A 14,550-nucleotide genomic window follows, 5' to 3' on the forward strand; every position below is an offset into this window, starting at 1 on the left:
CTTGAATGAGTAGGTGTTCTTAAACTTTTGGCCGGTAGTGTATAAATATTAGGATGAGCAATGTCCGAGTGGCATTGACTAAAATATAGTAGATTAGAATACAGTATATACATATGAAATGAGTCAAACAGTATGCAAACATTTATTAAAGTGACCAGTGAGTCCATGTCTATGTATATTGGACAGCAGCCTCTAAGGTGCAGGGTTGAGTAACCGGTTGGTAGCCGGCAAGTGATGGCTATTTAACAGTCTGATGGCCTTGAGATAGAAGCTGTTTTTCAGTCTCTTGGTCCCAGTTTTGATGCACCTGTACTCAATCAATCATTCACATGTATTTATAAAGCCCTTTTTACATCAACCAATGTCAAAAAGTGCTATACAGAAACCCAGCTTAAAACCCCAAACAGCAAGCAATGCATATGTAGAAGCATGGTGGCTAGGAAAAACTCGAAAGGCAGGAACCTAGGAAGAAACCTAGAGAGGAACCAGGCTCTGAGGGGTGATCAGTCCTCTTCTGGCTGTGCCGGGTGGAGATTATAACAGAACATGGCCAAGATGTTCAAACGTTCACAGATGACCAGCAGGGTCAGATAATAATAATCCCAGTGGTTGTAGAGGGTGCAACAGGTCAGCACCTCAGGAGTAAATGTCAGTTGGCTTTTCATAGCCAATCTTTGAGTTAGATACAGCAGGTACGGTAGAGAGAGTTGAAAACAGCAGGTCCGGGACAAGGTAGCACGTCCGGTCAACAGGTCAGGGTTCCATATCCGCAGGCAGAACAGTTGAAACTGGATCAACAGCAGGTGGACTGGGGACAGCGGGTGAACTGGGGACCGCAAGGAGTCATCAGGCCAGGTAGTCCTGAGGCATGGTCCTAGGGCTCAGGTCCTCTGAGAGGAAAGAGAGAGTTAAAGGGAGCATACTTAAATTCACACAGGACACCGGATAAGACAGGATAAATACTCCAGAAATAACAGACTGACCCTAGCCCCCCGACACAAACTATTGCAGCATAAATACTGGAGGCTGAGACAGGAGGGGTCGGGAGACACTGTGGCCCTATCCAATGATACCCCGGCCACTCAAGTGGGTTGAGGGACGGCATGGAAGAGCACCAGTAAGCCAGTGACTCAGCCCCCGTAATAGGGTTAGAGGCAGAGAATCCCAGTGGAGAGAGGGGAACCGGCCAGGCAGAGACAGCAAGGGCGGTTCGTCGCTCCAGTGCCTTGCCGTTCAACTTCACACCCCTGGGCCAGACTACACTCAATCATAGGACCTACTGAAGAGATGAGTCTTGAGTCTGAGTCTGAGTCTGCGTCTCTCACATGGATAGGTAGACCATTCCATAAAACTTGAGCTCCATGGGAGAAAGCCCTGCATCCAGCTGTTTGCTTGGAAATTCTAGGGACAATAAGGAAGCCTGCGTCTTGTGACCGGAAGTGCACTGCTCGCAACCGCAGGACTCTCCAGAGGGTGGTGCGGTCTGCCCAACGTATCACCGGGGGCACACTGCCTGGCTTCCAGGACACCTACAACACCCAATGTCACAGGAAGGCCAAAAAGATAATCTAGAACATCAACCACCCGAGACACGGCCTGTTCACCCCGCTATTATCCTGACCTCGCCTTCTGGACAATAGCGGGTGAACAGGCCATGGCTAGGGTGGTTGATGTCCTTGAAGTGCGGGCAGTGCACTTCCACAGTCCTTGGGAGCGGGCTGTGTTGGTGGCACTGTGTTATCCTCAAAGCAGGCGAAGAAGGTGTTTAGCTTGTCCGGGAGCAAGACGTCCATTTGGCTGGTTTTCCCTTTGTAATCCGTGATTGTCTGTAGACCCTGCCACATATGTCGCTGAAGTTGGAGTAGCAGTGGTTTTTAGCAGCATGGGTACTAGAGGTCGACCGATTTTATGATTTTTCAACGCCGATACAGATTATTGGAGGACCAAAAAAAATATTGATTAATCAGACGATTTTTATTTTGTTTTATTTGTAATAATGACAATTACAACAATACTGAATGAACACTTATTTTAACTTCATATGATACATCAATAAAATCAATTTAGCCTCAAATAAATAATGAAACATGTTCAATTTGGTTTAAATAATGCAAAAACAAAGTGTTGGAGAAGAACGTAAAAGTGCAATATTTGCCATGTAAGAAAGCTAACATTTATGTTCCTTGCTCAGAACATGAGAACATATGAAAGCTGGTGGTTCCTTTTAACATGAGTCTTCAATATTCCCAGGTAAGAAGTTTTAGGTTGTAGTTATTATATGAATTGAACAGTATAGCTTCCGTCCCTCTCCTCGCTCCTCCCTGGGCTCGAACCAGGAACACAACGACAACAGCCACTGTGGGAGCAAGCTCTACATATAGGGCTGTAGAGCAAAGGTGTACATTAGACCACAAGAGGAAGATACACTTAGAGTGCATTTGCCATTCTGGTAAAAACAGGAAACCAAGAAATAACAGACGTAATGGCCAAAGCCATAAAATGCATTATGTTTATGGTAAAATGCATTGTCTATTGTATAGGACAGGAAACCAAAGTAAGGCCATGAGAGCATAGGACAGCTGGACATACCAAGGTCAGAGGGACACACAAAGGAGGGGGTCAGCCAAATGACCAACGGATGGACTATAGACATAGGACATATATTTTTAGGACAGGAAGAGAAGAGACACATAGTCTACTAGTCCTAATAAGGACAGACATACCAAAGAACACACCAAGCTAAACATAAGGGGCCCATAGGATAAGATGGGCATGTATTCTTTTTGGGACATGAAGAGGTCCTATCACCATTATAACTTAACTAAAAGCAGATATGGGCGTTATTGGGCGTGAACAAGCAGGAAGCACAGATTGAAAGATAATGGTGGCAGATGGACTGAGGGAAGTAACTTCATTTGCATGTGGGATGGACTCGTATGTGTATAAATACAGAGCCAGTGCTCTGGAAAAGGCTGTGTTCCGCGGACCATCTAGGCTTCTGATATGTTTGTATTAAAAGCCTATATTGAATTCACAAGTTCTTGTAAGTGTTATATTTTGTAACGATCCTCCACGACACCACCCTCGAAGCAGCGTTACCCATGCAGAGCAAGGGAAACAACCACTCCAAGGCTCAGAGCGAGCGAGTGACGTTTGAAACGCTATTAGCGCGCGCTAACTAGTCAGCCATTTCACTTCGGTTACACCAGCCTCATCTCGGGAGTTGATATGCTGGAAGTCATAAACAGCGCAACGCTTGACGCACAACGATGAGCTGCTGGCAAAACGCACGAAAGTGCTGTTTGTATGAATGTTTACGCGCCTGCTTCTGCCTACCACCGCTCAGTCAGATACTTAGATACTTGTATGCTTGTATGCTCAGTCAGATTATACATGGCATGACACGCTAGATAATATCTAGTAATATCATCAACCATGTGTAGGTAGTGATTATGATTGATTGATTGTTTTTATAAGATCATTTTAATGCTAGCTAGCAACTTACCTTGGCTTACTGTATTCGCGTAACAGGCAGTCTCCTTGTGGAATGCAACAAGAGGCAGGTCGTTATTGCGTTGGACTAGGGGCCGTCGTGGTATTGGCTTGAGGGGGAATGTACACGGCTGTGAGCATAACTGAAGAGAATTCTCTTGGTAGGTAATACAGTCTGCATTTGATTGTGAGGAAATCTAGGTCTGATGAACAAAAGGACTTGAGTTTCTGTACATTATCACAATCATACCATAAGTAGTTAATCATGAAACATACACACCCGCTTTCTTCTTCCCGGAGAGTTCTCTATTTCTGTGTACACGATGTACTGAGAACCCAGCTGGCTGTATTGACCGGGACAGTATATCCGGAGAGAGCCTTGATTCCGTGAAACAGAGTATGTTACAGTCCCTGATGTCTCTCTGGAGGAGATCCTCGCCCTGAGCTCGTCTACTTTATTGTCCAGGGACTAAACATTAGCGAGTACTATACTCGGAAGCGGTGGATGGTGTGCACTCCTCCTGAGTCAGACTTGAAGTCTACATTTCTCCGACGGCGGCATCTTGTAGCAGCCTCTGGAATAATTTAAAATGCCCTGGGGGTTACGATCAAAGGATCCAAATGGGGAAAGTCGCATTCCTGGTCGTAATGCTGGTGAGTTACCACCACTATGATATTCAAAAGTTATTTCCATCTGTAAGAAATAACACACAAAAAACAATACTGCAAAGTTGCTAAGGAGCTAGAAGCAGAGCTGCCATGTCTGTCGGCGCCATCTTGCCATCGGTGAGCATATAATGCTGAGCCAGGTGGGGCTCTGGTTTCTCAGGTTTTTTGTGTGAGGATGCAACTGCAGGGGACATCTACCTAACCCAGTTAGACAGGCTCTGTTGAGCCGACAGGAGACCACATGGCATGCAGCAAAGTTCCGCTTTACATTCAACTATCCATGCAGAACAATGTACAAGAGTTACACAAAGAAACACTCAGGGATGAGTCAAGTCAAGTTACCCTATTTCATTTGCACCACAGACACAATCAACTTTTATGTCAAGACATACCTCAGGAAGAAGTTCTGCAAAATATTATGGCTAGTAGTTTACGGAATCAAATACTTCAGAGAAAAGAGGGAGAATTAGATCAACAATATGATCCAAGGCACTTGTGAGATTAAGTAGGCAGGGTTGTCAATGTATAATCTGTGTATGTACTGTATGTTTGTGTGTTGTACTTTGGATTTGTAGTAAGACTTAGGGTAAGAACATCTATCCTTACATTGTAAAGAATATATAATCATCATGGACAGATTATAGTTGTACTTTGGATTTGAAGTGCGATTTGAGTCCAGATTTATATTATGTTTTACTGTTTGGCCCTACCCTGAGATGGTCAATATAGAATATTTTACTGTTTGGCCCTACCCTGAGATGGTCAATATAGAATGTTTTACTGTTTGGCCCTACCCTGAGATGGTCAATATAGAATGTTTTACTGTTTGGCCCTACCCTGAGATGGTCAATATAGAATATTTTACTGTTTGGCCCTACCCTGAGATGGTCAATATAGAATGTTTTACTGTTGGCCCTACCCTGTTGGTCAATATAGAATGTTTTACTGTTTGGCCCTACCCTGAGATGGTCAATATAGAATGTTTTACTGTTTGGCCCTACCCTGAGATGGTCAATATAGAATATTTTACTGTTTGGCCCTACCCTGAGATGGTCAATATAGAATATTTTACTGTTTGGCCCTACCCTGAGATGGTCAATATAGAATGTTTTACTGTTTGGCCCTACCCTGAGATGGTCAATATAGAATGTTTTACTGTTTGGCCCTACCCTGAGATGGTCAATATAGAATGTTTTACTGTTTGGCCCTACCCTGAGATGGTCAATATAGAATGTTTTACTGTTTGGCCCTACCCTGAGATGGTCAATATAGAATGTTTTACTGTTTGGCCCTATCCTGAGATGGTCAATATAGAATGTTTTACTGTTTGGCCCTACCCTGAGTTGGTCAATATAGAATGTTTTACTGTTTGGCCCTACCCTGAGATGGTCAATATAGAATGTTTTACTGTTTGGCCCTACCCTGAGTTGCTCAATATAAACTCAGCAAAAAAAGAATGATAATTAGTAAAAATCCAAATAACTGATCTTCATTGTCAAGGGTTTAGACACTGTTTCCCATGCTTATTCAATGAACCATAAACAATTAATGAACATGGAACGGTCGTTAAGACACTAACAGCTTACAGACGGTAGGCAATTATGAAAACCTAGGACACTAAAGAGGCCTTTCTACTGACTCTGAAAAACACCAAAAGAAAGATGCCCAGGGTCCCTGCTCATCTGCGTGAATGTGCCTTAGACATGCTGCAAGGAGGCATAAGGACTGCAGATGTGGCCAGGGCAATAAATTGTATGTGTAACGTGTAACAACACCTACACAGGATCGGTACATCCGAACATCACAGCTGCGGGACAGGTACAGGATGGCAACAAAAACTACCCGAGTTATACCAGGAACGCACAATTCATCCATCAGTGCTCAGACTGTCTGCAATAGGCTGAGAGAGGCTGGACTGAGGGCTTGTAGGCCTGTTGTAAGGCAGGTCCTCACCAGACATCACTGGCAACAATGTTGCCTATGGGCACAAACCCACTGTCGCTGGACCAGACAGGACTGGCAAAAAGTGCTCTTCACTGACGAGTTGCGGTTTTGTCTCACCAGGGGTGATGGTCGGATTCGCATTTATCGTCGAAGGAATGAGCATTACGCCGAAGCCTGTACTCTGAAGCGGGATCCATTTGGAGGTGGAGAGTCCGTCATGGTCTGGGGCAGTGTGTCACAGCATCATCGGACTGAGCTTGTTGTCATTGCAGGCAATCTCAACGCTGTGCATTACAGAGAAGACATCCTACTCCCTCATGTGGTATACTTCCTGCAGGCTCATCCTGACATGACCCTCCAGCATGACAATGCCACCAGACATGCAAGACAGGAATGTCAGTGTTCTGCCATGGCCAGCGAAGAGCCCAGATCTCAATCCCCCCCAGAAATGTCAGGGAACTTGTAGGTGCCTTGGTGGAAGAGTGGGGTAACATCTCACAGCAAGAACAGGCAAATCTGGTGCAATCCATGAGGAGGGGATGAACTGCAGTACTTAATGCAGCTGGTGGCCACACCAGATACTGACTGTTACTTTTGATTTTGACCCCCACCCCCCCCCCCCCCCCCCCCCCTTTGTTCAGGGACACATTATTCCATTTCTGTTAGTCACATATCTGTGGAACTTGTTCAGTTTGTCTCAGTTGTTGAATCTTGTTATGTTCATACAAATATTTACACATGTTAAGTTTGCTGTAAATAAACGCAGTTGACAGTGGAAGGACGTTTCTTTTTTTTGATGAGTTTATAATCTGGCCTTATCCAGAAAGTAGGGGCTGAGCTGGTTTGCAGGATGTGTGTGAGTGGTGGGGTTGTGTGTGTGTGAGTGTACCTGTATGCATGGACATGCATCTCATGATTATGTGTGTGTTTTGTTTGTAGGACCTCCAGGAGAGCGAGGGCTGTCAGGATGAGTTGGCTGTCAGAGTGCAGCAGCTGAAGTCTGAACTGGTGCTCTTCAAAGGCCTCATGAGCAACGTGAGTCTACATCCACAAAGTTCCTCTCAATATGCACCTTCTCTTATCCAATCCAATTGTATTGGTCACATACACATGGTTAGCAGATGTTATTGCGAGTGTAGAGAAATGCTTATGCTTCTAGATCTGACAGTGCAGCAGTATCTAACAGCTAATATCTAACAATTCCCCAACAAAACCTAATATCTAACAAATTCCACAACAAAACCTAATACACACAATCTAGTAAAGGAATGGGATAATAATATATAAGTATAAAACATAAGGATGAGTGACAGAGCGGCTAAGATGCAATAGATGGTAAAGAATAGATAGTGAAGGATACAGTATATACATATGTGATGCGTAATGCGAGATATGTAAACATTCTTAAAGTGGTATTATTAAAGTGACTAGTGATCCATTTATTAAAGTGGCCAATGATATCAAGTCTGTAGGTAGCAGCCTCTCTGTGCTAGTGGTGGCTGTTAAACAATCTGATGGCCTTGAGATAGAAGCTGTTTTCCAATCTCTCTGTCCCAGATTTGATGCCCCTGTACTGACCTTGCCTTCTGGGTGGAAGCAAGGTGAACAGGCAGTGGCTTGGGTGGTTGTTGTCCTTGATGATCTTTATGGCCTTCCTGTGACATCGGGTGTTGTAGGTGTCCTGGAGGGCAGGTAGTTTGCCCCCGGTGATCCGGTGTGCAGACCGTACCTCCCACTGGAGAGCCCTGCGGTTGTGGGTGGTGCAGTTAGTGTACCAGGCGGTGATACAGCCCGACAGGATGCTCTCAATTGTGCACCTGTAAAAGTTATTGAGGGTTTTCGGTGATAAGCCAACATTTTTTTCAGCCTCCTGAGGTTGAAGAGGCGATATTGCGCCTTCTTCACCACACTGTCTGTGTGCGTGGACCATTTCAGTGTGTCGGTGATACAGTGGGGCAAAAAAGTATTTAGTCAGCCACCAATTGTGCAAGTCCTCCACTTAAAAAGATGAGAGAGGCCTGTAATTTTCATCATAGGTACACTTCAACTATGGCAGACAAAATGAGAAAAAAAATCCAGAAAATCACATTGTAGGATTTTTAATGAATTTATTTGCAAATGATGGTGGAAAATAAGTATTTGGTCAATAACAAAAGTTTATCTCAGTACTTTGTTATATACCCTTTGTTGGCAATGACAGAGGTCAAACGTTTTCTGTAAGTCTTCACAAGGTTTTCACACACTGTTGCTGGTATTTTGGCCCATTCCTCCATGCAGATCTCCTCTAGAGCAGTGATGTTTTGGAGCTGTTGCTGGGCAACATGGACTATCAACTCCCTACAAAGATTTTCTATGGGGTTGAGATCTGGAGACTGGCTAGGCCACTCCAGGACCATGAAACGCTTCTTACGAAGCCACTCCTTCGTTGCCCGGGTGGTGTGTTTGGGATCATTGTCATGCTAAAAGACCCAGCCACGTTTCATCTTCAATGCCCTTGCTGATGGAAGGAGGTTTTCACTCAAAATCTCACGATACATGGCCCCATTCATTCTTTCCTTTACACGGATCAGTCGTCCTGGTCCCTTCGCAGAAAAACAGCCCCAAAGCATGATGTTTCCACCCCCATGCTTCACAGTAGGTATGGTGTTCTTTGGATGCAACTCAGCATTCTTTGTCCTCCAAACACGACGAGTTGAGTTTTTACCAAAAAGTTATATTTTGGTTTCATCTGACCATATGACATTCTCCCAATCTTCTTCTGGATCATCCAAATGCTCTCTAGCAAACTTCAGACGGGCCTGGACATGCACTGGCTTAAGCAGGGGGACACGTCTGGCACTGCAGGATTTGAGTCCCTGGCGGCGTAGTGTGTTACTGATGGTAGGCTTTGTTACTTTGGTCCCAGCTCTCTGCAGGTCATTCACTAGGTCCCCCCATGTGGTTCTGGGATTTTTGCTCACCGTTCTTGTGATCATTTTGACCCCCCGGGGTGAGATCTTGAGTGGAGCCCCAGATCGAGGGAGATTATCAGTGGTCTTGTATGTCTTCCATTTCCTAATAATTGCTCCCACAGTTGATTTCTTCAAACCAAGCTGCTTACCTATTGCAGATTCCGTCTTCCCAGCCTGGTGCAGGTCTACAATTGTGTTTCTGGTGTCCTTTGACAGCTCTTTGGTCTTGGCCATAGTGGAGTTTGGACTGTGACTGTTTGAGGTTGTGGACAGATATCTTTTATACTGTTAACAAGTTCAAACAGGTGCCATTAATACAGGTAACGAATGGAGGACAGAGGAGCCTCTTAAAGAAGAAGTTACAGGTCTGTGAGAGCCAGAAATCTTGCTTGTTTGTAGGTGACCAAATACTTATTTTCCACCATCATTTGCAAATAAATTCATAAAAAATCCTACAATGTGATTTTCTGGAATTTTTTATTCTCATTTTGTCTGTCATAGTTGAAGTGTACCTATGATGAAAATTACAGGCCTCTCTCATCTTTTTAAGTGGAGAACTTGCACAATTGGTGGCTGACTAAATACTTTTTTGCCCCACTGTATATACACGAGGACCTTCACTTTCCAGCTTCTCCACTACTGTTCTGTCGATGTGGATAGGGGGAGCTCCCTTTGCTGGTTCCTGCAGTCCACAATCCTCTCTTTTGTTTTGCTGACATTGAGTGAGAGGTTATTTTCCTGACACCACATTCCGAGGGCCCTCACCTCCTCAGTGTTGGCTGTCTTGTCGTTGTTGATAATCAAGCATACCACTGTAGTGTCGTCTGCAAACTTGATTATTTGAGTTGGAGGCGTGCATGGCCACGCAGTCATGGGAGTACAGGAGAGGGCTAAGAACGCACCCGTGTGGGGCCCCAGTGTTGAGGATCAGCGGAGTGGAGATGTTGTTTCCTACCTTCACCACCTGGGGGGCGGCCCGTCAGGAAGTCCAGGACCCAGTTGAACAGGGCGGGGTCGAGACCCAGGGTCTCAAGCTTAATGATGAGTTTGGAGGGTACTATGGTGTTAAATGCTGAGCTGTAGTCAATGAACATCATTCTTATGTAGGTATTCCTCTTGTCCAGATGGGATAGGGCAGTGTGATGGCGATTGCATCGTCTGTGGGCCTATTGCGGCGGTAAGCAAATTGGAGTGGGTCTAGGGTGACCGGTAGGTTGGAAGTGATATGATCCTTGACTAGTCTCTCAAAGCACTTCATGATGACAGAAGTGAGTGCTATGGGGCAGTAGTCATTTAGTTCAGTTATCTTTGCCTTCTTGGGTACAGGAACAATGGTGGACTTCTTGAAGCATGTGGGGACAGCAGACTGGAATAAGGATTGATTGAATATGTCCGTAAACACACCAGCCAGCTGGTCTGCGCATGCTCTGAGGACGCGGCTAGGGATGCCGTCTGGGCCGGAAGCCTTGCGAGGGTTAACACGTTTAAATGTTTTACTCACATTGACCACGGAGAAGGAGAGCCCACAGTCTTTGGTAGTGGGCCGTGTTGGTGGCATTTTATTGTCCTCAAAATGTGCAAAGAAGTTGTTTTAATTTGTCTGGGAGCAAGACGTTGATGTTTGCGACAGGGCTGGTTTTATTTTTGTAATCCCTGATTGACTGTAGACCCTGCCACATGCGTCTCGTGTTTGAGCCGTTGAATTGCGACTCCACCTTGTCTTTATACTGACACTTTGCTTGTTTGATTGCCTTACGGAGGGAATAACTACACTGTTTGTATTTGGCCATGTTTCCAGTCGCTTTGCCATGATTAAATGCGGTGGTACGTGCTTTCAGTTTTGAGCGAATGCTGCGATCAATCCATTGTTTCTGGTTAGGGAAAGTTTTAGTCACAGTGGGTACATCTCCTATACACTTCCTTATAAACTCGCTCACCTTGTCAGCGTATACGTCAATGTTATTGTCTGAGGCTACCCGGAACATAACCCAGTCCATGTGATCTAAGCAATCTTGAAGCGTGGAATCCAATTGGTCAGACCAGCGTTGGATAGACCTATGCACGGGCGCTTCCTGTTTTAGTTTCTGACTATAGGAGGGGAGCAACAAGATGGAGTCATGGTCAGATTTGCCAAAAGTAGGGCGGGGGAGGGCCTTGTATGCATTGCAGAAGTTAGAGTAGCAGTGGTCGAGTGTGTTACTTGCTCCTGTAATGCAATCGATATGCTGATAGAATTTAAGTAGCCTTGTTCTCAGATTAGCTTTGTTAAAATCCCCAGCTACAATAAATGCAGCCTCAGGATATATAGTTTCCTGTTTGCATAAAGTCCAGTGAAGTTCCTTGATGGCCGTCTTGGTATCCGCTTGCAGGGGGATATACATGTCTGTGACGATAACCAAGGAGAGTTCTCTTGAGAGATAATATGGTCTGCATTTGATTGTGAGAAATTTTAGGTCAGGTGAACAAAAGGACTTATGTTCTTACAATTACACCATTAATCGTTAATCATGAAACATACACGCCGCCCTTCTTCTTATCAGAGAGATGTTTGTTCCTGTCGGCGCGATGCACTGAAAATCCCGTTGGCCATGTCTCTGTGAAACAGAGTATGTTACAATCCCGGATATCTCTTTTGAAAGAAACTCTTGCCCTAATTTTGTCGACTTTGTTAACTGGGGACTAGACGTTAGCGAGGAATATACTTGGAAGCAGTGGGTGGTATGCGCGTATCCGAAGCCTCACTAGAAGACCGCTCTGACACCCTTTCCTCTGATGGCGTTGTTTTGGGTCTGCCTCTGGAATCAGTTCAAATGCCCTGGGAGTTGCAGACAAAGGATCTGCTTTGGGAAAGTCATATTCCTGGTTGTAGTGCTGGTTGTGCTGGTAAGTTGATGTCTCTCTGATATCCAATAGTTCTTCCCGGCTGTATGTAATAACACTTAAGGTTTTCTGGGCTAACACTGTAAGAAGTAATGCATAAAAAACCCAAATACTGCTCAGTATCCTAAGGACTTGAAGCGAAGCTGCCATCTCTATCAGCGCCATCTCATGTTGCCATCCACACCTAACAGAACCATCATCAACAACTGGTATACATATTTCTCCCATATACACACACAGCCTCATACTGTCCTGATCTGACTGAACACAAATCATCTGCTCATCGATGACCCTTTTCACTCTCAATATTGTCTGGTTCATTCTCCTGTCCCACTGGGCCCCCTAGTCTGTTTCTCACACTCTACACAGAGATCACTCCTGGTCTGGTTAGGATGATAACTCTTACTAGGTGACCATAACCATCTCTCTTTCTGTGTAGAACATGTCTGATCTGGACAGTAAGATCCAGGAGAAGGCCATGAAGGTGGACATGGACATCTGTAGACGCATCGACATCACGGCTCGCCTGTGTGACGTGGCCCAGCAGAGGAACTGTGAGGATGTCATCCAGATGTATCAGGTAGTCTGTCTGTCTTTCTGTCTGATGGTGTCTGTCTGTCTCTGACGGTGTCTGTCTGTGTCAGTCTGTCTGTGTCTGTCTCGCTCTGTCTATCGGTTTGTCTGTCTAAGTCTCTCTTTCCACTCCTAGGTCCCTAACACCCAGTCTGCCATCAACTGTCGCCCTCGGAAACAGACCCCGCTGTCCGTCAACAGTAGTGAGGGTGATGAGACTATCAGCACCTCGGAGAGCGATGGGGGCCTGCCCAGAGAGGAGGAGCTCTGTGGCTCGTCAGCCAATCAGATCAACGAGGAGATGCAGAGGATGCTCAACCAGCTGTGAGTAACATTACAGGACTGGTGTTTGTTACATGTGTAGTTTCTCTTATCAGGTGTCTTCAAGTACAACCAGCTTCTACACTGTCTATACTCTACCATAGTAAAGGTATTAGACTGATAAGAAGGAAGCTTCCATGTGCATTTTCTCCAGAGGCCAAACAAACGTTAATAAACAAACATTTATGTGTGTTGCAGGCGGGAGTGTGAGTTTGAAGATGACTGTGACAGCTTGGCCTGGGAGGAGACAGAGGAGACTCTGCTGCTGTGGGAGGACTTCCCAGGATGCACTCTGGCTCCAGAGACCACCCACCAGCCAGGAGAGGTATGGTGCGCTTTAGAATGTTGATGTTTAGGTATTCCATAGTAACTCTATGGGGTTAACTGATGTTAGAACTATGGAAGTAGTACCTTCAACCTCTCATAAGTACACATTGATGACTTAGTGCAATACCTTTGTCCAAGTAGTTATATTGTTTTAATGATTTGTACAGATATATTTTTGCATAGGCTACACAATAGCCCATAGACATTTATCAGGAGCTTCTATATTCGCAGTTACTCAGTTTACAGCTTTGTCAATTGTATTTTCCAGGAATTGGTTTTGAATAGAGCTAGACAGAATTCGGGTGAGGGATGTGGTAATGGCATGCTGATAACAGGGTTTATTGCTCAGAGGCATTTGGCCTGGCTGTCTGATTTCAGTGGTGCTAGTGGTTTAAACTGTCCCAGGGCACTGACCTTCACTCCTCTGGGAAATATATTTTAGCAGGCGATTATTTTCCCCAACACGCTTACATACTCCAAAAAGCTTTTCACTAATGACTGCATGCCTGGAGGCTTGTGTCTATATACACACACACACACACACACACACACTAGTTGCTAGTTAGTATCTGTTTTCCATTTACCAGTCAGAAGATATATTTTTAACACTGTGTCTTGTCACTCTGAGGTAAATAAAAAGGCCTTACTGTAATTTAATTAGCTGATTACATCAGTAGATTACCTCAGCGATGTGTAATTCTACTGTGTTGTACTGTCTGGTCGTGAGGTGTACCAGGTGTAACTCTACTGTGTTGTACTGTCTGGCCATGAGGTGTACCAGGTGTAATTCTACTGTGTTGTACTGTCTGGTCGTGAGGTGAACCAGGTGTAACTCTACTGTGTTGTACTGTCTGGTCGTGAGGTGTACCAGGTGTAACTCTACTGTGTTGTACTGTCTGGTCATGAGGTGTACCAGGTGTAACTCTACTGTGTTGTACTGTCTGGTCATGAGGTGTACCAGGTGTAACTCTACTGTGTTGTACTGTCTGGTCATGAGGTGTACCAGGTGTAACTCTACTGTGTTGTACTGTCTGGTCGTGAGGTGTACCAGGTGTAACTCTACTGTGTTGTACTGTCTGGCCGTGAGGTGTACCAGGTGTAACTCTACTCTGTTGTACTGTCTGGTCGTGAGGTGTACCAGGTGTAACTCTACTGTGTTGTACTGTCTGGTCATGAGGTGTACCAGGTGTAACTCTACTGTGTTGTGCTGTCTGGTCATGAGGTGTACCAGGTGTAACTCTACTGTGTTGTACTGTCTGGTCGTGAGGTGTACCAGGTGTAACTCTACTGTGTTGTACTGTCTGGTCGTGAGGTGTACCAGGTGTAACTCTACTGTGTTGTACTGTCTGGTCGTGAGGTGTACCAGGTGTAACTCTACTGTGTTGTACTGTCT

At 45.0% G+C, this 14,550-nt stretch overlaps 1 protein-coding gene across 3 annotated transcripts in view; it reads left to right on the forward strand.

Moving 5' to 3' along the window:
• The window catches only part of LOC110537377 (intermediate filament family orphan 1), a 37,324-nt gene that overhangs the window by 16,528 nt on the left and 6,246 nt on the right, over window positions 1–14,550 (forward strand). For all 3 annotated transcript variants that reach the window (XM_036941241.1, XM_036941247.1, XM_036941250.1), the window contains exons 3-6: window positions 7,045–7,140; window positions 12,376–12,516; window positions 12,646–12,833; window positions 13,029–13,155. In XM_036941241.1, the coding sequence (XP_036797136.1) occupies window positions 7,045–7,140; window positions 12,376–12,516; window positions 12,646–12,833; window positions 13,029–13,155 (552 nt within the window). The remainder of the gene's footprint in view (window positions 1–7,044; window positions 7,141–12,375; window positions 12,517–12,645; window positions 12,834–13,028; window positions 13,156–14,550) is intronic.

Source organism: Oncorhynchus mykiss, chromosome 2 (assembly GCF_013265735.2).
Source record: "Oncorhynchus mykiss isolate Arlee chromosome 2, USDA_OmykA_1.1, whole genome shotgun sequence".
In the NCBI taxonomy this organism is placed as follows: Eukaryota; Metazoa; Chordata; class Actinopteri; order Salmoniformes; family Salmonidae; genus Oncorhynchus; species Oncorhynchus mykiss.